At 62.1% G+C, this 27632-nt stretch overlaps 1 protein-coding gene across 12 annotated transcripts; it reads left to right on the top strand.

The window, feature by feature from the left end:
- Positions 1-448: 448 nt before the first annotated feature.
- Positions 449-27276, top strand: CIC (capicua transcriptional repressor). Of its 12 annotated transcripts, none has more exons than XM_081215671.1 (21): positions 1163-1294; positions 3650-6442; positions 18279-18428; positions 18516-18750; positions 18835-18964; positions 19060-19242; positions 19323-19488; positions 20309-20511; positions 20604-20829; positions 21299-21402; positions 21681-22908; positions 23000-23187; positions 23586-23707; positions 23805-23971; positions 24073-24363; positions 24460-24782; positions 24999-25300; positions 25399-25550; positions 25628-25759; positions 26058-26189; positions 26277-27276. In XM_081215671.1, exons 2-21 carry the CDS (start codon positions 3661-3663, stop codon positions 26642-26644), a joined length of 7584 nt encoding a protein of 2527 aa, XP_081071797.1. In that variant the 5' UTR covers positions 1163-1294; positions 3650-3660; the 3' UTR covers positions 26645-27276. The 12 variants fall into 12 exon arrangements, with proteins under 12 accessions (XP_081071798.1, XP_081071797.1, XP_081071800.1 ...); XM_081215674.1 differs by having other exon boundaries at positions 25396-25550; XM_081215678.1 differs by having other exon boundaries at positions 24457-24782; positions 25047-25300.
- Positions 27277-27632: the final 356 nt, after the last annotated feature.

Here is a 27632-nt window from a genome sequence, read left to right as displayed (position 1 = left end):
TCGTGCCTCCCCTCACCCCATGTCTAGGGGGGCTGTCAGAAAACTGCGCCGCCCTAAATGTCAAAGTCTTGGAGGAGGTGGCCTGTCCCCAAGGCCACCAAGCCCCAGGCCACGCGCGTAGACTACTCTGCAGCGCGCGCCACCCCTCAAGTGCTCGTTCTCTCCCCTCCCGGTGGCAACAGGGCTTTCCGCGGGGCCGCGCCAGACTTTCCGAGACTGTTGATTGGTTGTAGTCCCGGCCACCCGGCAGCCAATCAAGCGGGGGAAAGGTGACATCACTTATTCTCCTCCCCTCCCCCCCAACTTCCCTACTCCCGGCTACCGGCAGCAACAACCACGTGGGGGAGGGGTAAGAGAGTAGAACCCGGTGAGGTCATTGCGCCGCCCCGACCGCTGCTGATTGGCTGCGGGCCTCACGGGTGGCGGTTGGCTGCTCCTCGCACCTCCCCCTTGTGCCGCTACCGCCGCCACTGAGAGGAGCCAGCAGCGACGCCAGAGCCGGGAATCCGGGTGAGTCGGGGCCCTGGGTCTAAGATGCTCCTGGCGCCCAGTGAGACTCATGAGGAACTGCCCTTTCGACTTTTTCTCCTAGCACGGGTTCTTCGGAGCTCCAGGCACTCTGTCACATGGGAGTTGTAGTCTGCCATGTACTGTCGACTATGGGTCGGAGACGTAAGAAGACTACCATTCCCAGCAGGAATTGCGACTAGCCGGTCAACAAACGCTGAGGCCACGCCTTCTGAGCTTGCTCATTGGAGAGCCTGTCCCTTAGCCCCCCCTCCTTGCATTTCATTGGCTACTGTCCCTCGCAGAGGCTGGGTTCCGGCCTAGAGTGCAAGACGACTGGGTACTGTATTCGTCATTCTGCACTAAAGCGGACTGCGATTGGTCAATGCTGGTGTCCATTACTTATTGTAGGGCAGGACCCTAGGCTGATCAGGCGGTCGTAGGCTCAGGTTGGTGTCGGTCCCAGAGGGAGGCCGATCTTGGACTTTGGCCCCACCCCCTAGCGCTGCCGGGTGGGCGCGATTGGTTGTGGCAAACGTCGCTCGTCGTTGAGAGGCGGAGCCGACTAGGCTCCGAATATCTATTGGTCTAGGACGGCGCCGGTCAGCGGGGTTGTGGCCGCTGATTGGCTGGCTGCTCCAGCTGTTGCAGGTCCATTCACCATTTTGTGTGTTGGAGTAAAAAAAAAGGGAGAAACGAGAGGGAGAGCCGGAGGGGGGCGGGGAGGGACCGGACCGGACCGAGCCGGGGCCACGGCCCCCCGCCCCGTAACCCCGCTGAGCCCGAGGTGAGGGGCGGGGCCAGGGTTGACACGGGCAGGGGGGATTTGGGGTGCTGGGGGCCGAGAGGGGACAGGTGGCAGGGACGGGGAGGGGGTACAGGGGAAAAGGGGTGAGCGGGGTGGTGGGAAGGGGGGACAGAGTGGAGGAAGTGGTGGGGAGGAGGAGTGACAGAAAAAGGGTGACAAGGAGGGGGTGGTGGGCAGAGAATGGGTAACAGGAATGGAGGGGTGACAGGACTAGATCAGGGTGACAGGGAGAGGGAGGGGACAGAGTTGGAGGGGGTGACAAGGAGAGGTGATGGGGAGAGAAGGTGACAGGTCCAGAGATGGCTGACATGAGTGACTGGGAGGAGGAGGTGACAGAGATAGATGAGGGTGACGAGGGGGTGACTGAGGAGGGGGCCTAGGGCCTGTGAAGAGAGAGCTAGAGATAGAGATGGTGACAGGATGGGAGAGAGAGTGTCAGAGAAGCTGGTGCCAGGAGGCCTGTTGGGAACAGAGGACATGAGACCCTGAAAAGCCTGGGCCAGCCTGGGCTTCAGGAGTTACTGCTCAGATCCTGAGGGAGGTGAGGGCCCACAGGGCCTTGGGTGGGAGTTATCCAAAGAGGTGTGGACAGGAAGAGAGTAGGCCCCAGGGGAAAGAAAGCGGCTTGGCTTCTGGTGTGAAGAGGCTGGGCCAGGCAGCAGGGTCCAGGGGTGCCAGGCAGTGTGGCTGTAGGCCCTGGGTGGGGTATGCCCAGGATGGTGGCCCAGCAGGTCAGTGGGGAGAAGATGGTGGCGGCTGCCCAACTCCCGGGTACTTGGGTGCCTGCCCCAGTGTGAGAAGCCCCGGGCCCTCCAGCTTCTGCCTATGAGGACCCCAGGATTGGCTCAGAGAAGGGGCATCCTGGGACTGCAGGATCCTAAGGAGCAGCAGGCCCCAAGTAGGAGAGGTTACTCTCTCATGAGGTCAGGGGTACTATGGGAGCCTGAAGACTGAGTCGGGGTGCCTCTGATTGTGTTTGGCTTATGGTCCTGGATCCCCCAACCCTCCCAGAGGCCCTTTTTTTGTCCTCTCAGGTTCTCTTAGTCACTTCAGAGTAAAGTTTTTTCCCTTCTCTTAGGGCAGCTTGAAAGGGGGCGGGCAGTAATGACTGTTCAGGAAGTGGGTGAGGTTGGCCCGCTGGGCTTGTCCTGCTTTCTTTGACCTTCTCCCACTTACCCCACCTGGAGTCCGAGGGCATATTTGGGGGCCAGGGGGGCCCAGTCGGCTCAGCCACCCTGTCAGAGCCAGCCCAGTCAGGGCGGGGATGCAAGCAGACCAGGAGCGGGGTGGCTGGGCTGTTGGGTATCATGCTGGGTGCTGTGGGGGGAGGGGCAGGCTCCCATCCAGTGGGACAGTGAAACCCTGCGGTGTAGCTCTGTGCCCCACTGTGTGATGACGTGTTGTGTGTGCCGTGTGTGTGCGTGTGTGTGTGTGTGCGTGTGTGCTTATGCACGGCCCTGTCGTAGCACTGGGTATGAGCTATTGCCCCAGACGTGCCCCTGCCTGTTCCCTGCTGGGATCTGGGGAGATGGCTATACCTGGCAGGCCAGGGGCGCAGAGCAGAGTGGGCAGCTGTCCGCTGGGACTCTTAGCTGCCCACTCCTTCCCACAATGCCTGGCCATGCCAGGCTGCCCGGGCAGGGGTGGGGGGTGGCAGAGAGAGGCTCACATCACAGCCCGGTCACCTCCCTTTCTGTGACTGTGTGCCTGTGCATGTGTGTGTGTGTGAGTGTGTGTGCTCTCTGGACAGTGACAGTGCAAGGATCATGTGACAGGCGGCACACTGAAATGGTTAGGAGCACAGACTCTGGAGCCAGATTGCCTGGGTTCAGATCTTAGCTCTGCCATTTCCTAGCTGGATGAATTTGGACAAGTTGCTTGATCTCTCCGTGCCCCAGTTTCCTCGAGTGTAAATGGGACTGATAGTAGCATCTGCCTCTTAGGGCTGTCGTGAGGATGACATGGGTTAATAAAGGCAAGTTTAGCCCAGGGCTCGGCTCCAAGGGAGTGCTCCATAGACGTGAACCGTTAGTGCTTCTCGCGTCCCCTTGGGGCAGTCAGAGTGTGTGCATGCACCTACTGTCCTCTGCAGAGGAAGCAGATCATGTGAGGGTCCCCAAGGAACCAGAGTGTATAGCTCAGGGGACATGAGTGCCAGTCTGTGTCTGGGTGCTGGCCAGGGGCCTACGTGAGTTGAAGACAGCCAGGAAGGAGAGCTTGGGGACCGTGGCGCTGAGACAGTGACCTCAGCAAGTAGGAAGTCTTGGGGGCAGTGGGTCTGGAGGTGTTCCTGAGTCACTCCCAGTGACCCTTGTCTGTCCTCTCACCCTGCAGGTGGACGAAAGATGAAACCAATGAAGAAGGCGTGCGCCGGCCTCCCAGGTTCTGGCAGCGGTGGCAGGTCCCCACCAGCCACCAGGGCCAAGGCCCTGAGGCGGCGAGGGGCTGGGGAGGGTGACAAGCCAGAGGAGGAAGATGATGAGGCGCAGCAGCAGCAGCCGGGGCCAGAAGAGGCTGAGGAGGGTGAGGAGGAGGAGGCCGAGCGGGGCACTAGGGCTGAAGGGCTGCCCCCAGAGCTGCACCCCGACGACCCGGCCCCAGGCCCAGCCGAGGAACCCAAGGTGGAGGGGGAGGCAGGCCGCTGGGAGCCCTCACTCAGCCGAAAGACAGCCACGTTCAAGTCAAGAGCGCCCAAGAAGAAGTATGTGGAGGAGCATGGGGCTGGTAGTGGCAGCAGTGGGGCGGCTGGTGCCCCTGAAGAGCGGGCACGGACCCCCGAGGAGGCGGGCACCCCGGGGGTGCCTCCGCAGCCACCCACCTCTGCCCGCTCCTCCTCCACCGACACAGCCAGCGAGCACTCGGCCGACCTGGAAGATGAGCCGGCCGAAGCTGGTGGTTTAGGCCCCTGGCCCCCTGGCAGCACCAGCGGTGGCTATGACCTGCGGCAGCTGCGGTCCCAGCGGGTGCTGGCTCGGCGTGGGGACGGTCTCTTCCTGCCGGCTGTGGTGCGCCAGGTGCGCCGAAGCCAGGACCTGGGTGTGCAGTTCCCTGGGGACCGGGCCCTGACTTTCTACGAGGGGGCACCTGGCAGTGGTGTGGATGTGGTTTTGGATGCCACGCCACCGCCGGCTGCGCTGGTGGTGGGCACAGCGGTCTGTACCTGTGTGGAGCCCGGTGTGGCTGCCTACCGTGCTGGGGTGGTGGTGGAGGTGGCCGCCAAGCCAGCTGCCTACAAGGTCCGCTTCAGCCCTGGCCCCAACTCCCAGCCGGGCCCGGCGGCCGCCCCGCCGCAGCCGCCGCAGCGTGAGCCCGAGGACGCGGTGTGGGTGGCCCGCTCCAGCCTGCGCCTGCTGCGGCCCCCGTGGGAGCCCGAAGCCCTGCCGAGGAAGCCCCCGGCGGGTCCCGAGGAGGGGCAGGTCGAGCCGGGGGCCGCCCTTCCCCCCTGCCCTGCTGCCCTGGACCTCAAGCAGCCCGAGGATGCCGAGGTCTCCAAGATCAGCTTTGGTGGCCACCTGGGGGCTTGCGAGGAGGGTGAGGAGAAGCACCCGCCAGCCCTGGGCACCCCGGCCCTGCTCCCACTGCCCCCGCCCCAGCTCCTGTCACCGCCACCCAAGTCCCCAGCCTTCGCCGGCCCAGGCCGCCCTGGCGAGCAGCCCTCGCCCTGCCAGGAGGGGAGCCAGGGCGGCAGCCGCAGCAGCAGTGTGGCCTCCCTGGAGAAGGGGGCTGCACCGGCCGCCCGGGCCCGCACGCCACTGACAGCGGCCCAGCAGAAATACAAGAAGGGCGACGTGGTCTGCACACCCAATGGAATTCGAAAGAAATTCAACGGCAAGCAGTGGCGACGGCTGTGCTCGAGAGATGGCTGCATGAAGGAGTCCCAGCGGCGGGGCTACTGCTCCCGCCACCTGTCCATGCGCACCAAGGAGATGGAGGGCCTGGCGGACAGCGGCCCAGGTGGGGCTGGGCGGCCAGCTGGTGTGGCGGCCCGTGAGGGCAGCACCGAGTTCGACTGGGGTGATGAGACGTCTCGGGACAGTGAGGCCAGCAGCGTGGCAGCCCGGGGAGACTCACGCCCACGCCTGGTGGCCCCCGCTGACCTGTCACGCTTTGAGTTCGATGAGTGTGAAGCAGCTGTGATGCTGGTGTCACTGGGCAGCTCTCGCTCGGGCACACCCTCCTTCTCCCCCGTCTCTACGCAGTCACCTTTCTCGCCAGCCCCGTCACCCTCACCCTCACCACTCTTCGGCTTCCGCCCTGCCAACTTCAGCCCCATCAACGCCTCGCCGGTCATCCAACGCACTGCTGTTCGCAGTCGCCACCTGAGCGCCAGCACCCCTAAGGCAGGCGTGCTGACGCCACCGGACCTGGGCCCTCACCCACCCCCACCTGCCCCCCGAGAGCGCCATTCCTCTGGCATCCTACCCACCTTCCAGACCAACCTGACCTTTACTGTGCCCATCAGCCCTGGGCGACGGAAGACAGAGCTGCTGCCCCACCCAGGGGCGTTGGGGGCCCCTGGTGCAGCAGGCGGAGGAGCCGCCCCAGACTTCCCCAAGAGCAACAGCTTAGACTCTGGTGTGGATTCGGTGTCCCACACACCTACACCCTCCACACCGGCTGGCTTCCGTGCTGTGTCACCCGCCGTGCCCTTCTCCCGCTCCCGCCAGCCCTCGCCGTTGCTGCTGTTGCCCCCACCTGCCGGCCTCACCTCGGATCCTGGGCCTTCCGTGCGCAGGGTGCCTGCCGTGCAGCGGGACTCACCCGTCATCGTCCGCAACCCTGACGTGCCGCTGCCCTCCAAATTCCCTGGGGAGGTGGGCACTGGCAGTGAGGCACGGGCTGGGGGACCTGGGCGGGGCTGCCGAGAGACTCCGGTGCCGCCCGGGATGGCCAGTGGGAAGCCTGGCCTGCCTCCACCTCTGCCGGCCCCCGTGCCCATCACTGTGCCTCCAGCTGCGCCGACGGCCGTGGCCCAGCCGATGCCCACCTTTGGCCTGGCTTCCTCGCCCTTCCAGCCGGTGGCCTTCCACCCCTCACCTGCTGCCCTGTTGCCTGTCCTGGTGCCCAGCAGCTATACCAGCCATCCTGCCCCCAAAAAGGAAGTCATCATGGGCCGGCCTGGGACAGGTAAGAGGTTCAGGTGGATGGGCTGGGCGAGGGCTCATTTTGCACAGGGCCCCTTGCAAACTGGCTCTCAAGAGAGGTGAGCTCCCCACCTTGGGTGGGATTCAAGGGGAGGCTGGCCTCCTCTCTGCACAGATGTTCGGTGGGAATTCACGTGTCAGGCAAGGGTGTGGAGTTTTTCTTTTTTTTTTTTTTCCAGCCGCACCGTGCGGCAAGTAGGATCTTAGTTCCCCGATCAGGGATCGAACCCATGTCCTCTGCAGTGGAAGCGCGGATTCTTAACCACTGGACCGCCAGGGAAGTCCCCGGGCGTGGACTTTGAAGGCTCAGTGCAGTGTTTCCAGAAGCCTCCTGTTGGGAATGTACTCTGAAGGGGTCCATCAGTCAGCAAACCTTTCCTGAGTGCAGGCTCAAAGCCAGGCCCCCACAGAGCTGATGGGGTAACAGAGATGATAATCATGATGACAGCTCCCACGTCTGGAGGACTGGCAGGGGTATCACCATGATAAGCACTGCAAGTGGGTTATCGCACCTAACCCTCACACCCACCCCTTATCGTAGCACTCACAGCATACTGGACCCTGCTATGATTATGCTCATTTAGAGGAAATTGGGAATTTCCTGGGACTCCGTACTTCCACTGCAGGGATCTGGGTTCGATGCCCGTTCGGGGAACTAAGACCCCACAAGCCGTGCAGTGCGGCCAAAAAAAAAAAAAAATTAGAGGAAACCGAGGCCAGGTTAGTAACTTGCCCGGGGTCACATGGCTAGTAAATCCTGGAGCCAGCCTTCAAACCCAGGCAGGTTAGCTTGTGACCAACCTGCCTGGGTTACCGATGGGAAGACTGAGGCTCCAACAGGTCCTTCTGCCAGGCGGTAGCAGGACCAGGACTGGAGCCCTCGTCATCACCGCTGCACCTGGTAAATAGCACAGGTGTGGTCAGTGCCATGGCGGGGAGCTGGGCGTGTGCTGGGCATGCTTCCCGATGTGAACCTAGTCTGGCTGCCCTCAGGAAAGGGCGTGTAAGCTGAGTTGAAGGATGAGTTGGAACCAGCAAGCGTGGGACAGGGGAACCTCCTAGGAGGCCGTTGGGAAGGCTCCGAGGCCAGGAGCACTGCTGAGCACAGCCAGAGTGGCTAGAGAGCTGAGGCCAGAGGTGGGGGGACAGGCATTTCTGAGATGGTGCTGGAGAGCCAGCTGGCCTGGGCCTTGTCAGAGCAGCTTTCATGGAGGGTGACGGACCCGTCACCAGCCCCTTCCCTAGCATCTTTTTCTTATTTACTTATTAATTCACTGTTGACTGAGGCCCCCTCTCTGTGCCTGGCCCTATGCTGGCTGATGCTAAGGACACAGCCCTGTCCTCACAGGGCTCATGGTCCCTGGAGTAAGACAGACCTGTCCCCAGATAGTAGCTGTCCAGAGTGGTCAGGGCTGGGGTGGAGGAAGCCCAGGAGGCCATGTGAAGTCAGGGAGGGCTTCTTGGAGAAGGGGCCAGTGAGACCTACAGGGTCTAAAGTGAGACCTGAAGGGTGTGCAGAAGGGAGCCTGGCAAGGCTGGCAGGAGGACCTTCAGGCAGAGGGAAGAGTGTGCAAAGGCCTTGAGGCAAAAGCAAGAATTTGAAGGAAGTTGAATCTGCAAAGTCAGGGGCTCTAGACAGTGGGTGAGCTTTGGGATGTGTGGCTGTGTTGGCGAGCAATACATCAAGGGTCACATCATAGAGGGTCCTTCTAAGACTTGGGAACTTTATCCTGAGAGCCATGGAAGGTTTTGAGCCGACCCAACCACGGCTATACCATGAAGGGTGAGTTCCAGCCCCTGAGACCAGAGGCAGGGAGACCAGGGAGAAAAGAGTCTGGGCTGTGGATCTGGGTAGGAGCCGCTGTGTCTTGGGCTGGTGCAAAGACCAATATAGGAAGGGGCCCAGACCCTGCCCTCGCTGAGTTCCAGCCCAGACCCGGGCAGAGGGACACAAAGACTACGCTTGCCCCTCATGCTCATATACTGAGGTTGTGAGCTGTGTTTTTTGCTCCACCCCCACCATTTTTTACATTTGTCATCGTAGTTGATATGAGCAAAATTCCACAAAGTGGGCACAGCGGGGATTCCTATCCTTAGGCAGATGAAGAAACTGAAGCAGAAGGACTCCTACCGTCCCCCTCAGCCCCCACCCCCGCATGCCTACAGCCCCCGACATTGCCCTTATACATAGCCTCGGTCAGTCATGACCCTCACTGCTGCCTTGTGGGGAGGGATGGCACGATGCAGGTGACCTGAGACCTAGCAGGGTGGTCCGGGGTGGGGGGCGTTTCCTGCCACCGTTTTCCAGATGAGGAAAATGAGGCCCTGATAGAAAAAGAGTCCTGATTAAGGTCACCCAGCCAGGGAGGAGCAGGACTGGGCCTTGAACCAGGTCTCTCGATCTCTAGATCACAGGACTCTTCCTACTAGAAGTAACAGTAATAATAATTTATTGAGTACCACCCATGCATGTGCTTGGCACACTGCTCAGTAAGCGCTGACTGAGCCTTTACTCACTGAATCCTCACAACAACCCAGGAGATCAGCACGATTATTGGTTCCAGTAGACAGAGGAGGAAACTGTAGCCTGAGAGGCAAAGTGACTTGCCCAAGGTCACCCAGCTAGGAAGAGGGAGAGCCAGAGTGTGAATCCAGGCTGTCTGGCTCCAGAGCCCAGGCTCTTAAGCACTCTCAACTAGAATAATGAAAACAATAATAGTAGCCCACTTTATTGAGCATTTACCATGTGCCCAGCCTCAGGCGTGGGGCCATCTCATCGAAACTTCCTGATGCTATGAAACAGGGATTACCAGCCCTGTTGTCAGGGGGAGGGGGGGAACTGAGGTTCAGGGAGGGGAGGCCCCTTGCTGGAAGCCACCTGGTCGTCAGAACTTGTCCAGTGCCTGTCCTGGCGGTTCTGAGCAGCGCCTCCCTGACTACACCCATGCTGAGGTATCCAGGCTGCCCTCAGGTTCCCAGCCAGCAGGCCCTTTTGTTCTTCTCTCAGAGGCCTCCCTAAACCCTTGGGAGGTAGGCACCTTGGGGCCTTCTCCCTCTGAGGCCCAGATAGGGCAGACTGTGCCCAGTGGAAGAGTGAGGCTATAATCCTGGCCCCTTCTGCCCGCCCATGCCAGGGCCTGACCCTCAGTCAGGGCAGCAGGTGTGAGGGGGTGGCCCGGGGCAGCCTGCCTGCTTCTGCCCCCCGCCAGGCATTTGCTTCCGCTGGGGGACTTGCCGGAGCAGGCGGGCCGGCATTCTCTACATTCTGTGCATGGCCGGGCCAGCCAGCTGCCATTGCCACCTCCCTCTGACTCTTCCCGCCTGCTCCCCAGGAGAGGAAGCCGCCCCAGGGCCTGCAGCCCTGGCCCAGGAGGCCAGATGTCTCAGCCCTGTTTCTGGCATGGCCTCCCTTCCAGCTCCCACCTTCCGCCTGGTTTCGCCATATTGACAGGCAGTGCCCCTTCTCCTGGGCCTGTCTGCCCATCTGCCTATTTGAGCCACTGTATGTCTATCTGTCTCTCTCTTGGGTTCCTATGTCTGTCTCTGTCTAGGTCTGTTTCTGGCCCCGAGTCTCTCTCTCTCTGGACTTCTGTCTGACTTTCTCTGAGTCTGGCTCTCTATGCCTTTCCAGGTTTGTACCTCCTTAGACATCAGTTCTGGTCTGAGGCTTCATTCCACCTTCTTTCTGTTTTGATTCCCCCATCTTGGAATCCTGTCTCTGGTCCAGCCTTGGCCTCTCCTCTGGCCCTCCTTCTCCCATTCTTTAGACGGACATGTTTCCCCCATCCTAGCCCCCACCCCCACTCTGTGCACATCAGGCACTCTGTTCCTTTAAGTCAGTGGATAGTTGCTAAGCACCAGATCTCCTGCTCCTTGGCGAACAGGTGGGAGAATGGGGAGTGTTGGGAGAATGTCTAGGCCTGGGAGCCCCCGCTTGTCCCTTGACAAATTAAATGCCCACTAATGTCCCTGAAACCTGCTGAGAGGTGTTGGGACCCATCCTGCAGACCCATCAACACCCAAGCACCTGTTCCCAAGACAGGCAGGAAGGCGGGGGCTTTTTGGGCCAAGCTAGGAGATCCGGCTGTGGGGGAGAAGCAGGAAAGCAGCTCCTGTGCCCACCCACCTGCTCGAGGGCATGACCCAGATCACCCCTAACACCACCACCCCCATCGCCTTTCAGGAGACACTTTGGTGCCAGCTCCATTTAACTGAGTCCCACGTGTAGTCCACCCCAACCAGTAGGACCTCAGAGGCCAGGCAGCATCCACCAACTATGCTTGGGTGCGTCGGGAAAATGAGGCCCAAAGAGGAGCCAAGGGTGTCCTGACTCCCCAGATCCAGATCCAGATTCTGCCCACCAGAATTTGTTTTGTCTCAAACAGTGAACCCCTTCTCTCCCACCAGAAGTCACTCCTCATCCCTCTACCAGGTCCAGGCTGAGCAGCCCTGGGATAAGTGGGTGGGGAAGGCAGATGTGGATGCAGACACCGGCAAGGATGAGCAGAGGGAGATACAGAGCCTGGGGAGGCCCGAGGAGAGAGAAAACTCCGTGGCTTCATGCGAGGTGATGAGGAAGGTTCAGGTAGGCTTCTCACTGGAGGTGACATTTGAGCTGAAGCAAGAATGAGTGGATTTCAGGGTAGTGAAAGAAAGGGAAGGGCCATCCAGGCTTAGGCAGCCACAGGAGCAAAGGCCAGGAGGGGTGAAAGTGCATGACCTCTGAGTGGCCAGTTGAGGCTGGAGCTGACACGAGCCTAGTCTTGGCAGAAGGGTGCCAAGGAGGACAGGTCCAGCCAGGCCATGCTTGAATGTCAGCCTGTGAAGATCCGAGAAAGGGTTTAGAGCAGAGGGCAAGGGTTGGATCAGGGTGTCAAAGATCCCTGGAAAGGAAGGAGACCTAGGCTGGGAAGAAGAGGATGATTTGCGGGAGAGAGAAGAGGCTTTTTTGAGGTAGCAGGAGTGAGTCTTGGAAGAGCCCCCAGCGCCAGGCACTGCAAGGGGTCAGGCTGCCTCCTGCTGGCGGCGGGTGGCGGGGCTGCTGGCGCGCGCATGCGCAGCGGCGGGGTGGTGTGTGTGGCCCCGCAGCCCCCGGCGCCCGGCATTAATGGCTCCATTAGTGGCCGAGAGGGAGGCGCATTAGCGGCGACGACGGCGTCTGGCTCCCATTACCACCGGCGGCAGCGGCTGCACCGCAGGCGGCTGGACCCTAGCCTGCCGCGCCGCCGCCTCCGCCCGCACCCCGTCCCCTGCCTGTTCCCGCTCCGCTTGGGGGCCTGGGCCTGGGAACCCCCGTCTCCCCATTTCGGTGGAAAAGCTGACTTGTGAAGCCAGGCAGACCTGGGCTCGAATCTTGACCGTGCCACCTCCTGACTGCGAGATCCTACGCCCTTCTGAGCCTTTTTTTTGCGAAGCAGCCCGGGAAACAGGGTGTACCGGGGGCTTTGTGGATCCAGACGGGCACCCAGTGAGGGCCGCGCCCATTCTCGCGCCCCAGGGGGTAGGCCCGGGGCGTCGGGCCTCCGGCCTTCCCATTGGCCGCTGTCGCGCCCGCCGACGCCGATTGGCCGAGACTCGCTACCCTGGCCCCTGCGTCATTAACCCTTGCGCGGCCGCGTCCTCGGGCAGGGTGGGGGGACCCCACCCCCCCCGCAGCAGACAGTTCGGGTGCCAGCTGACCCGCGCACTGCCGCTGCCCGCGTGGGTGTCAGGCCGGCCGGGTGCCCGCCCGCCCTCCCAGCACAAAGCGGCTTTGTGGGGCCCGACGGGGGCTGGCTGGGGGCCAGGCGGCGAGTGGAAAATCTCGTGAGCTCGGGGGTGGGGAGGAGAACGCAGGGCGGCGCCCCCTCCTCCGCCCAGGCAGTGGCCCCTCCCTCAGCCCGCGGGGACCAGCCCTCGCAGCCCCGGCGCCTGTGCACTCTCCCTCAACCCCCTCTCCTACCCCCAAATCCGTATCCCGCCCTCCATCCTATCCCGCCCATCTTCCAATCCCTGGGGAGCCTCCCCCGCACCTCTCGCTTGCCTCTCTTTCCCTTCTGGTCCCCCTGCCTACCCCAGCCCCACTCACTGACTCACCCCGGCGCTATTTTTAGGCCCCCATCCCTCCCGAGCAGCACCAGTCCAATCCTGGGCTCGTTCCCCAGGCAACCCTGGCCGTCTCCGACGCCGCCCGGGGTGGGTGGGTGGGTGTGTATGTGGAGAGCGGGTGAGGGGAGCTGGGGACACTGGGGTGGTGAGCCGAGGCGGGGACCCGGGCCTGGAGAACAGGGTGGGGAGCCGCAGGCGGCAGGGCGCGGTGCCTCTCGGGCTCAGTAAACGGGGGCCCGTGAGTTCAGAGCATGCCTGCCTGCCCCTCAGCCTGTCAGCATCCCTGGCTGTGCGCCCCAGGCCTTTGGGCAGGCCTCAGCCTGTGCCACCCTGGGTGGCACTTGCCGTCTCCATCTGGGCTCCCTGTCCCCAGGCTAGGGTGGGGTGGTGCTGTGCGGGCTGTCTGGGGCCAAACCTTTTGTGGAGCTGGCTATAGGGTAGTGCAGGGGGTGGCTGCACCGTAGTTCTGCCTAGTACCTGCTCTGAGTGAAGGATGGTGATGCACCCCCTCTCTGATGGGGCTGGGGCCCTGGTTTGGGGAACCCCCTCAGACTTTTCCAACTAGGGAGGCCCCAGTTAGGGTTGGGGATGGCTAGAGATATGGAGCTGTCTGGGGACAGGACCTGTTCCCTCTTCTCCACTCCTCATCACCCCCACTCAGGGTTCCTCCATTCCAAACAATGGAAGCTAAGTATAGGGCTGGCCCAGCGCCCAGGGCAGGGGGGCCCTTCCTGCCCAGATTCCGGCCCCTCCTTGCTAGGCTTGGCCCCCACTTGGCTGTAGCCTGCCCTGTAAGGGGCCTCTTCCCATCCCTCCTATGTGGGCACTGTCTTCTACCAGATGTGCAACCCTCCCAGATGTCTGGGGCCCTCTTTCCCTACTGTGCCAGGCTTAGCTCTTTTTCTCACCCAACAGAAGTGGGGGGGCTGGCAGCAGGGTTCCTCTGAGCTCAGTCCCTGGGCTTCATTGCAGTGGGGAAGGGGTTAACTTGCCAGTAGGTGACTCACCGGTGGGGAGAGTGGGGAGAGGAGGGGGCAGCGGTAGGGAGATAGAGCAGGCCACATTGATTTCAACCTTGATTTCTGCTTCACATTGCAGTCCCTGGGGCAGTGAGGTAATGGAGGGTCTGAGTCTGGGGCTGCATAGGGAGGAGGGGGCAGTCACCTAATAGTCCCTCTGTTGGTCTCTCCAGGCTCACAGCCAAGTGTCTGGCCCTGTAGTCTCTGGAGGTCAGAGGGCTACAGACCTTCCCCTTCCCTCTGGGCCCAGGTTACCCGGGTTTTGCCCCCTCTCCATGCCTTCATCTCTGTCTGTAGCTGCAGAAGGCTGGGAAAAGGGTTTGTCTGTGCCTATCACTGGTCCCACCTGTGTAGGACCCCAGTCTTGGTGCATCTGAGCCTGTGCAATCTTTACCTGCCCAGGTATGAGCCCAGGCCTCTGCCTTTACTGGATGTGGCCTCAGGGCCCCTCTTGGGTGATCCAAGGCCTCTGCCTCTCTGCCTGGTGGGCCCCAGACCTTGCCTGTGTCTCCGTGTGTACCCTCTGACCTTTCTATAGTTCACCAGTCTCTCTGATATCATTGTCTGAACATATTCCCAGGCCTCTGTTGAGAGTCTCTGCCTGTGTCCACCCTGAGGTGAAATTTTCAGTAGTGGAAAGAGCACTTGAGTTGGGGTGCTGGGCTCTTATGTCCTGGCTGCATGATCTTGCACAATTTATTCAATTTCCCTGAGCCTCATTTTCTCATCTGAACAACAGGCATAATAAAAGTGTACTTCCCTAGTGGCTGTGAGGATTCAATGCACAGGGTTATACATACAAGCTCCCAGCATGTAGCAGCCCCAGTGTTAGTTTCCTTTCTTCCTCTTTTGGAAAGGGTGGCTCCCAGCCCAGAGTGGTGGCCCCCTGCCTTACACTGTGAGGTAGAGGGTCCCAGGTGGCTGCTAAGTGTCAGGCAGGGTAGCTGAATCAATGGGAATGGCCATGGCACTTTGTATACCTCCTGAGCCAGGGTACTGAAGTAGCTAGTGCTCACCAGGGTAAGTTTACATAGTGTTTGGGGTCAGTATGATGGCATTTGTGAGAGTTACCTGTGTTGGGGTTGGGGGTTGCCAGGAAGGCCATATGAGTGTGTGGTTGTGTTGGAGGGATGTAGGGTGTGTGCTGTGGACAAGCAGTGGCTGTGATGAGGTGTATGAGATAATTCTGTCTGTTTGATATGTTGTGTGTTTGTATGAGTCACATGGGCTGGTGGATGTGTATGAGGATATGCTTGATGAAGCACATATGACGGCATGTATGAAATGGGTGATGTGAAGAAGATGGGTGAGAACAAGTGTGTGTGATGGTGGGTGGGGAGTGATGGACGTTTAGTGTGGGAGGTAGTACATTTGTGTGAGGTGTTCCGGGTGTGTGACTTCTGACTTCGTGTGTAAGACCGAGGGTACATGTGACCCTGGATTGTGTATGAGATAATGGGTGTGGTAGGAAAGTCTGTCTATGAGGAGTGTGTGTGTGTGTGTGTGTGTGTGTGTTTGTGACTGCTGTTGTGAGAGTTGGTGAGGGCTCAGGGGTGGCTCGCCCAGCCCTACACGCAGTTTGTCTGCCCTGCGGGGCAGCGCGCGCCCAGGTGGGCGTGAGGGAGGTGGGCCGAGCCGCGCGTGAGCGTGTTCCTCGCGCGGACTGGACACACAAGCACCACCCACAGCCCCGGGCCTCTGCAGCGCGGCACCCCGAACCGCCCCCCTGGCTCAGTGCCTTTACTGCAGTGCGCCCTCCCTGCCGCCCTCCTCCCACGGTCCCGCCCCGGGCCGGCTTGGGTCCAACCGGAGCCCGCCCCGCCCTGCCCTTATTTGCATATGACTGACGTTCCCCCGGGGCGGCCAATGGGGGCGGGCGCGGCGGGGCCTGACCCGCGCGCGGCGGCGGCAGCCAATGGGCTCGCGCGCGGTGGGCCGGGCTTGCGCGGAAGGCCGCGGGGGAAGCGGGGAAGGGGCGGGGGGAGGTGCGGCGGGGGGAGGGGAGCGCGTAGTAGTGGCGGGGCGGGGAGGCGGCGGCGGTTCGGCGCGGGGCTCGCTCGGAGCGCACGGACGCACGCACGCTCGTCCGTCTGCCCGCCCGGGGCCGGAGGCCGACCCGGCGCTGAGCCGCGGGCCGCAGGCCCGGAAAGGCGGGGCGCGGCGCCGGCAACCGGGGCGCTCGGGGCCAGAGCCGTTACCCGCCAGAGCTGCGAGGGAGGGAGGGAGCGAGCCAGCGAACGGGGAAGGGAGGGGGCCGCCCCCGCGCACGCGCGCCGCGCCCCGCCCCACCTGCCCCGCCCGCCCGGCTCCGCACGGGAGGAGGGAGAAGGAGGGGGCGGCGCCGATGGCCTGGGTGCCGCGCGCCCCGTGACGGCCCCCGCGCGCGCCGGGGGGCGGGGCGGGGCCGGCGCGCTCTGACCTCCCCCCGCCCCCCGGGCGGCGGGAGGCAGGCGGCGTTGTGCGCAGGCGCGCCCGGCTGAGACCCCCCGCGTGGGGCGGCCGGAGGGGGGGCGGTGGGGGGGCATGCGGCGACGGCCTCCAGCTCCCCCCGGGCCCGAGCGGTGGCGGCCGAGGAGCCGGCGGCGGGCGGAACGGCGGCGGCCGCTGAGGAGGCGCGAGCCCCGGCCGGGCCACCCCGTGCCGGACCATGTACTCAGCCCACAGGCCCCTGGTGCCCGCGTCCGGCGCGGCCTCCCGTGGCCTCGGCATGTTCGGTCAGTAGCGCCTGGGCCCTGGGACTGCAGGGGTCAAGGTGTCGGGGTGCTGAGTGCGAAGTAATGGTGATGGGGTTATAGTAAGAGAACGGTGGAGGCAGAGTAGAGGGGAAAGTTATAGAGCTCGGCTGGGCTGAGTGGTTAGTGACGGCAGGTGGGAGTGTAGTGGAGGGATGGGAGTGCAGACTGGGGAGTAGCTGAGGAGAGCTGTGGTGTTTAGGTGTGGGGTGGAAGAGGTATGTTGTCATGGGAGGTGAGGAGGGGTGCGGAGCATGGATTAGAATAGAAGCAGCGTGAGACCTGCTGGTGCCAGGTGTGGAATAGAGGGAGAAGGGACTAGGGGCTGTGATTGAGTAGTGGGGCTAAGGACAGGTCTTGGGAAGGGAGTGAGGCACTGTTTGCTCAGAACAGAGTGACGTGTTGGTGGTTTGCTTTTCAGAGAGAGGAAGAGACCCGGGAACCTGGAGGGTAGTGCACTAGGGAGGAGTTCAGGAGGGACAGGACCAAAGGACTGTTCTCTCATTGTATACTGGGCCCCTTCTTTCCCACCCAGCAGAAGATGAGGGGGCCTGATGGGAATGATCCTTGTGAAAAGAGGGACAGGTCCGGGTCTCTGAGGCTGTCATGGGTTTGGAGGGCCCAGCAGGCTTTTGGGGCTCCAGTGCCCCCGTGGTAGTGGATGGGATCTTCATAGTGTTTTGAGTCCTTTTCCAGTGTGGGCTTCTTTGTTCGTCTCCTGTTGCCTTGATATCTACTTTTTTGTTTTGTCAGCACCTCACAGAATCAGGTCTTGAGGCCAGTGCCTCACATAGGGGCTCCCCTAGGCCAGCCTTCTGAAGACATTGGCGGGGGGATCAGCCTAGGTCAGATTGATCGAGATCAGGGGGAGCCTGGAATGATGGGGACCAGGGCTAGGGCGTTTCCCTCTTCTCTTCTTGGTCTTCCCCTAGCAGGGGCCTCCTCTGCTGCTTACACTTCCCCCAGGGAGCTGGCAGTGAGTAGCCCACTCCCAGCCTGGGCCAGCCCCAGGAGTCCAGCCAGGGGTGGGACTCAGCTGTAAGGGGTGGGCTGGCTCTCTTACCACCCAGCTCCTGGAGCAGAAGGTTGGACCTCTAGGACCAGCGCCCTGGTGAGGGAAGTACCTTCCTGTGCGTAGCCTTAAGGAAACACCTGGCCCCTTTGCCTTGCCTGGGCAGAGCCTTGTAATAATTCTCTCATCTGTCCCATTGTCTGTGCCTTTTTGTCTGAAGAGTTTACCACACCCTCCCATCTTTTTGGGCAAGGGCGCTGGACACTACACTAGAGATAAGCTCAGGGGTATAGAGTGAGGGAGGCTGGGAGGTCTCTTCATGGGCAGTAGATTCTCTTTGAGGAGGAAAGAGATGCTGGAGCCACCTGTGCCCAGCCTGGGAAAGGCAGGTCTGGCTCCCTGGGGTCTGTGGTAGGGGGAGGGAGGCAAGGAGAAAGGCCTGAGACCCCATGCCCTGTGAGTAGTGGGGAGGGGAGGAGAGGGTGGGGGGACTGGGCCATCTGCCTCAGGAAAAGAGAAAGGGAGTATGAGGCCAAGGTGAGGGACTCTGTCAGATGGCAACACGGTGATGGGAGTTGACTGAGGGAGGGTCTGCAGCCTTGCTAAGGTCTAGGGGCCTTGAGAGAGTGAGTTGGCAAGCAAACATGGCCTGGTTGGCGACAGGAGCCAGTCGTTTCTCTGGCCTGGTCCCTGGTGGCAAGGCTGGTGGAGGTGGGGGTGGAGGTGGGGGAGGGAGTGGGGTGTGAGGACCGTTTCCCTGCTTCTGTTTTCTCTCTTAAAAATCTAGAAATCTTTCAGGGAGGAGTTTTTCCTTAGTGATGTCGCATGCACGAGCCCAGGGGGCTCTGGGATTGAGGAAGGGGGTGTAAAGAAGGGGTGGAGCCACCTTGTCCAGGGTGGAGAAGAGTTTGAGTTGGGGGTCAAGGCCAAGCTCTCCTGCCGCACAGCTCAGCTGACTCCTTCCCACAGTGTGGACGAACGTGGAACCTCGCTCTGTGGCCGTGTTCCCCTGGCATTCCTTAGTCCCCTTCCTGGCCCCCAGCCAGCCTGACCCCTCCGTGCAGCCAAGTGAGGCCCAGCAACCTGCTAGCCACCTAGTGGCCTCCAACCAGAGCAAAGGTGAGGGCTGGGAGGCTGTGGGAAGGCATGGGGATGGGGTCGAGATGGCTCAGGAGCCCTCTGATCTGCCTGCCGCTCTGCCCCCAGAACCTGCTGAGTCGGCAGCTGTTGCTCACGAGCAGCCAGCAGGCGGGACAGGGAATGCTGACCCTGGGCGGCCCCCTGGAGCTACGTGCCCTGAGAGCCCAGGACCCGGACCCCCCCACTCTTTGGGGGGGGTGGAACCTGGAAAGGGGCCCCTTCCCACGACGGAGGAGGAGGCCCCTGGTCCTCCAGGAGAGCCCCGGCTGGACAGTGAGACAGAGAGTGACCACGACGATGCGTGAGTGCCCTGAGGCATGGGACTGGGGAGGAGGGTGGAGTGGCCAGAGACATGGCTCTCACTGCCCTGCCGCTCCTGCCACAGCTTCCTCTCCATCATGTCTCCTGAGATCCAGTTGCCTCTGCCACCTGGGAAACGCCGGACGCAGTCCCTCAGTGCCCTGCCCAAGGAACGAGACTCCTCTTCAGAGAAGGATGGACGCAGCCCCAACAAGGTGCCTCATCTCCACCTGTCCCGAGCTCACCCTGTGGCCGCCCAAGCCCGTCTCCCCAGTCCTAACCTTCCTGCTCGGGCCTGTGTCTACTGCAGAGGGAGAAGGACCATATCCGGCGGCCCATGAACGCCTTCATGATCTTCAGCAAGCGGCACCGGGCCCTGGTCCACCAGCGTCACCCCAACCAGGACAACCGGACCGTCAGTAAGATCCTGGGCGAGTGGTGGTACGCTCTGGGGCCCAAGGAGAAGCAGAAGTACCACGACCTGGCCTTCCAGGTAACTCCGCCTCCTCTCGGCTGCTCGGCTTCCTCCGGCAGGGTGGGTGAGTGAAGGGTCTCCCTGCCCTCTCCTGCCAGGTGAAAGAGGCCCACTTTAAGGCCCACCCAGATTGGAAGTGGTGCAACAAGGACCGGAAGAAGTCCAGCTCAGAGGCCAAGCCTACAAGCCTGGGGCTGGCGGGAGGGCACAAGGAGCCAAGGGAGCGGAGCATGTCGGAGACGGGCACCGCCGCCGCCCCGGGAGGTGGGTGAGCCCCTCGGCTCTTCTGCTCTGACACCGGCCTCCCCTTTCCTTGCTCACCCACTTCCCCGGAAGCTCCTCTCAGCTTTATCTGTTTTATCTGAGGACCCTTACTCACAAAGGAATTGGTACTTATCTCTTGTGAAGGGGTCAGGGAGGTCCAAATAGATGAGGTTTCTGAGCAGAAGTCTTATCGTCAAGTGCCATTTGCTGAGCATTTACTCTGACAGGCGTCAAGAAGAGCATAGTCTTTAGTATTCAGAAGCGTACCTACTTTTGCAGATGTGAGGAAACGGCTTAGAGAGACAAAAGCACTTGCTTGAAGTCACTGAAAAACTAGTAAGTAGCAAAGGTTGAATTTAAACCCCAGCTCATCTGGCTCTCAAGACCACAGTTGGAAGCCCCTCGTCGGCTGCTTCTACTGCCTGGCACCATTCTGAGGCGCTTCTCTGGAGTCATCCTGTGGGGGACTCCACGACTCTGTGGGGGAGGAGACGTTCCTTCTTCTCTGAGATGAGGAAGTAGAGACTCCGATAGTCCAGTGGGTATTGGCTAGGCGATGCCACACACACCTGTCTCCAGGCTCTCATGCTCTCAGAAAGGCTGCCTCCCAGGGAGCAGTGGGCTTGCTCCTCTCAACCCAAAAGGGCAGGAACCAGGGGGAATGCTGGCCTGGTGGGTGGTATCTCTTTTCTGCCAGGTGGCCCAGGAAGTCCAACCTGGCTTCTGCCTGGTATCTAGAAATATCTGTGGATGGCTTGGCCAGCCTGGGCACTGGGAGGAGGCTTCCTGACTGCGACACTTTTTTCTTTCCACCCTACAGTGTCCTCTGAGCTCCTGTCCGTCACAGCCCAGACGCTCTTGAGCTCGGACACCAAGGCCCCGGGGAGCAGCTCCTGTGGAGCAGAACGTCTGCACACAGTCGGCGGACCTGGCTCAGCCCGGCCCCGAGCCTTCTCCCACAGCGGAGTCCACAGCCTGGATGGCGGGGAAGTAGACAGCCAGGCACTACAGGAACTGACTCAGGTCTGGAGCACAGGCCATGGGGGTAGGGGCGCTGTGCAGGGAGGGCTGCCCACGGTGACAGCACTGGCTGAACTCTCCCTGCACTTCTGCAGATGGTGTCTGGCCCTGCATCCTACTCTGGCCCAAAGCCTTCCACCCAGTATGGGGCTCCAGGCCCCTTTGCGGCCCCCGGTGAGGGAGGCACTCTGGCAGCCAGTGGGCGGCCCCCACTGCTGCCCACCCGGGCCTCCCGTTCCCAGCGTGCAGCCAGTGAGGACATGACCAGTGACGAGGAACGCATGGTCATCTGTGAGGAGGAAGGGGATGATGATGTCATTGGTAAGCAGTTGCAGGGCTCAGAATCCTATCCAGGGAGCAGCTGGCTAAGGCTTGGAGGGTGGGCGAAGATTTGGTCCAGGCCCTTAGGCCCCTTCTTTTTCTTCCCTTCCACGTTCGTTTGTGATTGCGGGCATGCTCAGTTCAGGCCCTACTGAGTAAGCCCAGCTCTGCCCTCAAGAAGCCCCAAGCCAGACAGGAAGCTGGGAGGACACAGGCATGGCCGGGCCATTGGACACAGTATTAGGTGCTGTTACCAGTGTGCTCTTAGGGTCTGCTGGCGGGCAGGTGGGCAGAGCATTCCTGGACAACACTTGGGACAACACTTGTTCCTGGTGAGGAACAGCATTCCTGGACGGCACTTAACTGCTAACCCGGGGCCGAGCCGAGGCCAGAGCCAGGCTCCACGCTGTTCCTCCTGGGCAGCCCTGCACCCAGCCCTTTACCAGCACTGTTCCCTCTGCTCTCTCAGCTGATGATGGCTTCAGCACCACTGACATTGACCTCAAGTGCAAGGAGCGGGTGACCGACAGCGAGAGCGGAGACAGCTCTGGGGAGGACCCAGAGGGCAGCAAGGTGAGGGCTTGGGACTTGCTGCTGTCTGGTCTCATGCATCCTGGGAAGGGGTGGGGGGGAATGTTAACTTCTCTGTACCTTGACAGAGGGGGAGATGAAGGCGCAGAGAGGGTGAGCTACTGGCTCCATGGGGAACTGGGTCTCAGCCTGGATGAGTGGAGGCCTATGGCTAGCCTGGTTGCCAGGCGGGATGGGGAAGTTGGGATGGGCGGGACGGGCAGGGTGTGGGTATCCAGGCTCCCCTGACATGCTCGTGTCTCCCTTCTCCTGCCACTCAGGGATTTGGTCGGAAGGTGTTCTCGCCTGTGATCCGTTCCTCCTTTACTCACTGCCGTCCATCGCTGGACCCTGAGCCCCCAGGGCCCCCAGATCCACCTGCCGGCTTCGGCAAAGGCTACGGGCCCACCCCATCCTCCTCATCCTCGCCTGCCTCCTCCTCAGCCTCCGCAGCCACCTCCTTCCCGCTGGGCTCAGGGACCTTCAAGGCCCAGGAGTCAGGTCAGGGCAGCACAACAGGTCCCCTACGGCCCCCACCCCCTGGAACTGGGGGCCCAGCAACACCTAAGGCCACCCGGTTTCTCCCCACGGATCCTGCCACTTTCCGGCGCAAGAGACCTGAAAGCGTGGGGGGCCTGGAGCCACCAGGCCCCTCAGTCATTGCGGCACCTCCCAGCGGGGGAGGAAGTGTTCTGCAGACACTGGTCCTGCCCTCAAACAAGGAGGAACGGGAGGGCAGCGGAGCTCGCATGCCCTCGGCCCCAGCCCCGTCGCTGGCCTATGGGGCCCCAGCAGCCCCCCTGTCCCGCCCGGCCGCCACCATGGTCACCAATGTGGTGCGGCCTGTCAGCAGCACTCCTGTGCCCATCGCCTCTAAGCCTTTCCCCACTTCTGGCCGGGCAGAAGCGTCTCCAAATGACACGGCTGGTGCCAGGACTGAGACAGTCGCTGGGTCCCGGGCACCTGGGGGCTCCCCACTGGGCGTCAGCTTAGTGTATTCGGACAAGAAGTCGGGAGCAGCCACCTCAACAGCCCCACATCTGGTGGCTGGGCCCCTACTGGGCACTGTGGGGAAGGCGCCTGCCACTGTCACCAACCTGCTGGTGGGCGCCCCAGGCTATGGGGCCCCAGCACCCCCCGCTGTCCAGTTCATTGCCCAGGGGGGCCCTGGCAGCGGGACGGCTGCAGGCTCAGGAGCAGGTGCTGGGAGTGGGCCCAATGGGCCAATGCCCCTGGGCATCCTGCAGCCAGGTCCCCTGGGCAAGGCTGGGGGAATCACCCAGGTGCAGTATATTCTGCCCACGCTGCCCCAGCAACTTCAAGTGGCGCCTGCCCCAGCACCAGCCCCTGGGACCAAGGCAGCGGCTCCCAGCGGCCCTGCACCTACCACCAGCATCCGTTTCACCCTCCCGCCGGGCACCTCCACCAACGGCAAAGTCCTGGCTGCCACCGCACCCACTCCTGGCATCCCCATCCTGCAGTCCGTACCCTCTGCGCCACCCCCGAAAGGTGAGGCCTGGGCTGGGCAGCATACGGAGAGGGACCACAGGCTTATTCAACTCCTTTGTAACCACCTGCTCCCTTATCTCTCAACTTGCAGCCCAGTCAGTTTCTCCTGTGCAGGCCCCACCCCCAGGTGGCTCAGCCCAGCTGCTACCTGGGAAGGTACTAGTGCCCTTGGCCACCCCTAGCATGTCAGTGCGGGGAGGAGGGACCGGCCAGCCGCTGCCCCTGGTGAGCCCACCCTTCTCAGTACCTGTGCAGAACGGTGCTCAGCCACCCAGCAAGGTAAGGGCACCTCGGTGGTGGCCCGCCTGTTTCTTATTCTTCTCTTCCCGGGTGTTAGCCTCTATGTCCCACGGTTTCTGTGTCTGTTTTTTTGTATGTCCCACGGTTTCTGTGTCTGTTTTTCGTTCAGTCTTCTCCTTTTCTCCCTTTTTGTCTCTTGCCCCCCGTCTTGCTCGACATCTGTGCGTATCTTGATTCTGCCCTCCGTGTTTGTACCTTGTTCCTTCTCTGTGTCTCCTATCTCTCGCTGTCTTCTTTGCTTTTGTTTCTCCTTTCCCGTCCCCATCCCAATTCTCTGTCCTGTGTCTCTGCTGAGGTCCAGCCTCCGAGGTCTTGGTCCTCCCCTGCCCCACTCTGGGTCCCCAGCTCACCTCAGCCTGTGGTGCCCTTGCCCACAGATCATCCAGCTGACTCCGGTGCCTGTGAGCACACCCAGCGGCCTGGTGCCGCCCCTCAGCCCGGCCACGCTCCCCGGACCCGCCTCTCAGCCTCAGAAGGTTCTGCTGCCCTCCTCCACCAGGTAATGGCATTTGAGCCCTCATCTGGAGGTGAGTGCAGGGAAGGCGTTAGGTGGGGCCAGCCCGCCTACACCTTCCTCCTTCCTCTCCCTGCGGCAGGATCACCTACGTGCAGTCAGCAGGCGGGCATGCGCTGCCCCTGGGTACCAGTCCTGCATCCAGTCAGGCTGGAACAGTCACCTCGTACGGACCCACGAGCTCAGTAGCCCTAGGCTTCACCTCGCTGGGGCCCAGCGGCCCCGCCTTCGTGCAGCCCCTGCTTTCAGGTGAGGGGTGGCCTGGCAGGCATCTGGGGACCAAGGGTGGGGCTGAGGCAGCTACGGCCCTAACTCGATCTCCTGCCTCTTCTCTGTCTTTCTCTCTGCAGGCCAAGCCCCATTGCTGGCTCCTGGCCAGGTGGGCGTGTCACCCGTGCCCAGCCCCCAGCTGCCTCCCACCTGCGCAGCCCCCAGCGGTCCCGTCATCACAGCGTTTTACCCTGGCAGCCCCGTACCCACCTCCTCAGCACCCCTGGCCCAGCCATCCCAGGCTCCCCCAGGCCTGGTCTACACCGTGGCCACCAACACCACCCCACCTGCTGCCACCATCCTGCCCAAGGGCCCACCGGCCCCCGCCACTGCCACCCCAGCCCCTACCAGCCCTTTTCCTAGTGCCACAGGTGGGTGCCGGGCCAACCAAGGGTGGGGTGAGTGGGGAGACCCAGGGGATGGGCTCCAGCCAGGCCTGGCTCAGCAAATACTCTCTTTACCAGCAGGCTCCATGACCTACAGTTTAGTGGCCCCCAAGGCCCAGCGGGCCACCCCCAAGGCCCCCCAGAAAGTGAAGGCGGCCATCGCCAGCATTCCCGTGGGCTCCTTTGAGGCAGGTGCCCCTGGGCGGCCAGGCCCTGCGTCCCGGCAGCCGTTGGAGCCTGGCCCAGCTCGTGAGCCCCCTGCATCCGAGTCAGAGCTTGAGGGGCGGCCAACAACACCAGCCCCTCCACTGCCCCCAGAGACCTGGGCTCCCCCAGCCCGGAGCAGTCCCCCGCCGCCCCCACCTGCTGAGGAGCGGACCAGTGCCAAGGGCCCTGAGACCATGGTGAGTGCCCAGCAGGCCTGGGGGTTCCCTGCTGCTGGGCTCGGCCCCTCAGTCCCCTGCCTGCCCTTCTGTTCCACCCCTCTTCCATCCCTGTCTGAACCGTGCCCTTGTGGGTCCTCCTCTGTCCTGCCTGTCTGTCTGCATGACTGGGTCTTCCCCATGGCTCTGTGTCTTGGCCGTCAGCATTCATCTTTTGTATTTCTGGGTCTTGCCCAGGTGAGTCTGAACCCAGTGTCCTCCATCTCCCTGCCATCCTCACCCCAGGCCAGCAAATTCCCCAGCTCATCTTCAGACTGGCGTGTCCCTGGGCTGGGCCTGGAGAGCCGAGGGGAGCCTCCCACCCCTCCCAGCCCGGCCCCAGCTCCAGCCCCAGCCCCTGGTAGCAGCGGCAGCAGCAGTGAGGGCAGCAGTGGGAGGGCAGCTGGGGACACCCCCGAGCGCAAGGAGGCGGCTAGTGCCGGCAAGAAGGTCAAGGTGCGGCCCCCGCCCCTGAAGAAGACCTTTGACTCTGTGGACAAGTGAGCATGGGCTGGGGGACTTGGAGTGTGTGGGTTGGTGGCAGAGGGGGCAGTTGCAGGCTGGGGCAGAGGAGGTGACCCTGCCCGCTCTCCAGCAGGGTCCTGTCGGAGGTGGACTTCGAAGAGCGCTTTGCTGAGCTGCCTGAGTTTCGGCCTGAGGAGGTGTTGCCTTCGCCCACCCTGCAGTCTCTGGCCACCTCACCCCGGGCCATCCTGGGCTCCTACCGCAAGAAGAGGAAGAACTCCACTGGTAGGCGAGCGCAAGGCACCCAGGGTAGGTGGGACAGACTGGGGCCATCTTCACTGAGCCTGCTTCTGTTTGACCAGACCTGGACTCAGCCCCCGAGGACCCCACCTCGCCCAAGCGTAAGATGAGGAGACGCTCCAGTTGCAGCTCGGAGCCCAACACCCCCAAGAGTGCCAAGTGCGAGGGGGACATCTTCACTTTTGACCGTACAGGTGCTGGTGTGGTGGCAGGCAGGGCTACGGGGGTCCTAGGGCCTCCAAGAGGGGTGGGGGTCCCAGGAACGGGGTTAAAGATGGGAGAGGTGGGGTGGGTGTTGCCGAGAGGGACAGCAGGTAAAGGGTGGGTTCTGATATTCAACAGGCCTCTAAGTTGGTACGTGACCTTGGGTGGGTTCCATCTCTAAACCCCACTGTGAAATAGAATTCAGTGAGGGCGGAATGGCCCCCTCGGACAGTGGTGGAGGGCCAGGCTGCTGCGGAGGCTCGACTGTGCTCCCTGCGCTGCTCCCAGGTACAGAAGCTGAGGATGTGCTCGGGGAGCTGGAATACGAGAAGGTGCCGTACTCGTCGCTGCGGCGCACCCTGGACCAGCGTCGGGCCCTTGTCATGCAGCTCTTCCAGGACCATGGCTTCTTCCCATCAGGTAAGCAGGTGTGGAGTCTTGGGGGGCACTTGGAGGGGGCCTACCCACTCATCTCACCCTGCCCTCCCCACCACCCTCTGTCCACAGCCCAGGCCACGGCAGCCTTCCAGGCCCGCTACGCAGACATCTTCCCCTCTAAGGTCTGTCTGCAGCTGAAGATCCGTGAGGTGCGCCAGAAGATCATGCAGGCGGCCACTCCCACGGAGCAGCCCCCAGGAGCCGAGGCCCCCCTCCCTGGACCGCCCCCCACTGTCACTGCTGCTGCCCCTGTCCCCACTCCCAGCCCTGCTGGGGGCCCTGACCCCACCTCACCTGGCTCGGACTCTGGCACGGCCCCAGCTGCCCCGCCATTGCCTCCGCCCCCAGAGCCGGGGCCTGGACAGCCTGGCTGGGAGGGGCCCCCCCAACCCTCACCACCCCCCTCTGGTCCCTCCACAGCTGCCACAGGCAGGTGAGGGGCTCCTGAGAAGACCCCAGACCCACAGTACTCCCCTCAGGACACGGACAGTATGTAGGTGGCAGGAGTGGGGGGGCAGGATGGTTACCTCCTCCCCAGCAAAGCCATTGCGTCCTTTCCAGTTTGGGACGGAATGAGGCCTGCTCCTCTTGTCTATCCCCCTCCCCCCACAGCTCCCTCCCTGTGATGGGGGGCGGCTGAGGGGAAGCAGGGGGCACAGTCTCCCTCCACCGAGCCCCTGTACATAACCTGGAGTGTGTTACCTTCAGACCTTTTCACTTGTACTTTATGCAAAATGGCTCGTGTGAGGGCTGCAAGCTGGAGGGTAGTGTGGGCCTCGGGCCACAGGGAGGCGCCTGTGGAGTAGGGGGAGTTCATGTACCCCTTTTTTCCCCAGAGGGGCTGGACTCAGGTTAGTTTGGGGGTGGGGGCTCCTGCACTTTGCCACAGGCACGGGGAGGGTTCTCTCTCCCCACCCCCTCTGCCCTCCCAGCTTGGGTTGTACTTTCTAAGAAGGTGATTCCCCCACCCTGTCCCCATCCCCAGAACAAAACATGTTGATCATGTGCAATATTTCTTACTGTGCTGAGAAGCCGCGATGACCGAGATTAAAGCTGTTTAACACACCTGTGTGGCTGCCTGCTCGTAAGGGAGAAGGGATGTTGGTCGTACCAGTCCGACCCCGAGCTGGCTGTGGAGCTGGACTTCCCCTAACCACCGACCGTGAGGTGGGGGGTGCGATTCCAGGACCGTCCCTTCCCTACATCAGGGGGACCTGGTGGGCAGAGTCAAGATGCCCGTTCCGCCGTCCAACACACGCACGAGTTGGGGAAGGCGTGTGATGTGGTACTGCAAGAAGGACAGTTCACCTTGGACGTTCCAGCTGAACGAGAGAGGTCTGAGCCAGGGGTGGCACTGCGTGGGGAGGCCAGTCAGCCCAGAGTACTACGCTGTCCCCAGTGACCCCTGCTGCCCTTGTGTGGCCT

This window comes from Mesoplodon bidens, assembly GCF_964165515.1.
Source record: "Mesoplodon bidens genome assembly, chromosome: 18".
Classification (NCBI taxonomy): Eukaryota; Metazoa; Chordata; class Mammalia; order Artiodactyla; family Ziphiidae; genus Mesoplodon; species Mesoplodon bidens.
The sequence above is the reverse complement of the archived record's forward strand: the minus strand, read 5'-3'. Positions and strand labels throughout refer to the sequence as shown.

Excerpts from the sequence above, each read along its gene's own strand:
- CIC (XM_081215672.1), top strand. The coding sequence starts at position 3,661 with ATGAAACCAATGAAGAAGGCGTGCGCCGGCCTCCCAGGTTCTGGCAGC. Across the intron at positions 18,965-19,059 it reads ATGGACGCAGCCCCAACAAG|AGGGAGAAGGACCATATCCG; the intron begins GTGCCTCATCTC and ends TGTCTACTGCAG. Across the intron at positions 20,512-20,603 it reads CACTACAGGAACTGACTCAG|ATGGTGTCTGGCCCTGCATC; the intron begins GTCTGGAGCACA and ends GCACTTCTGCAG.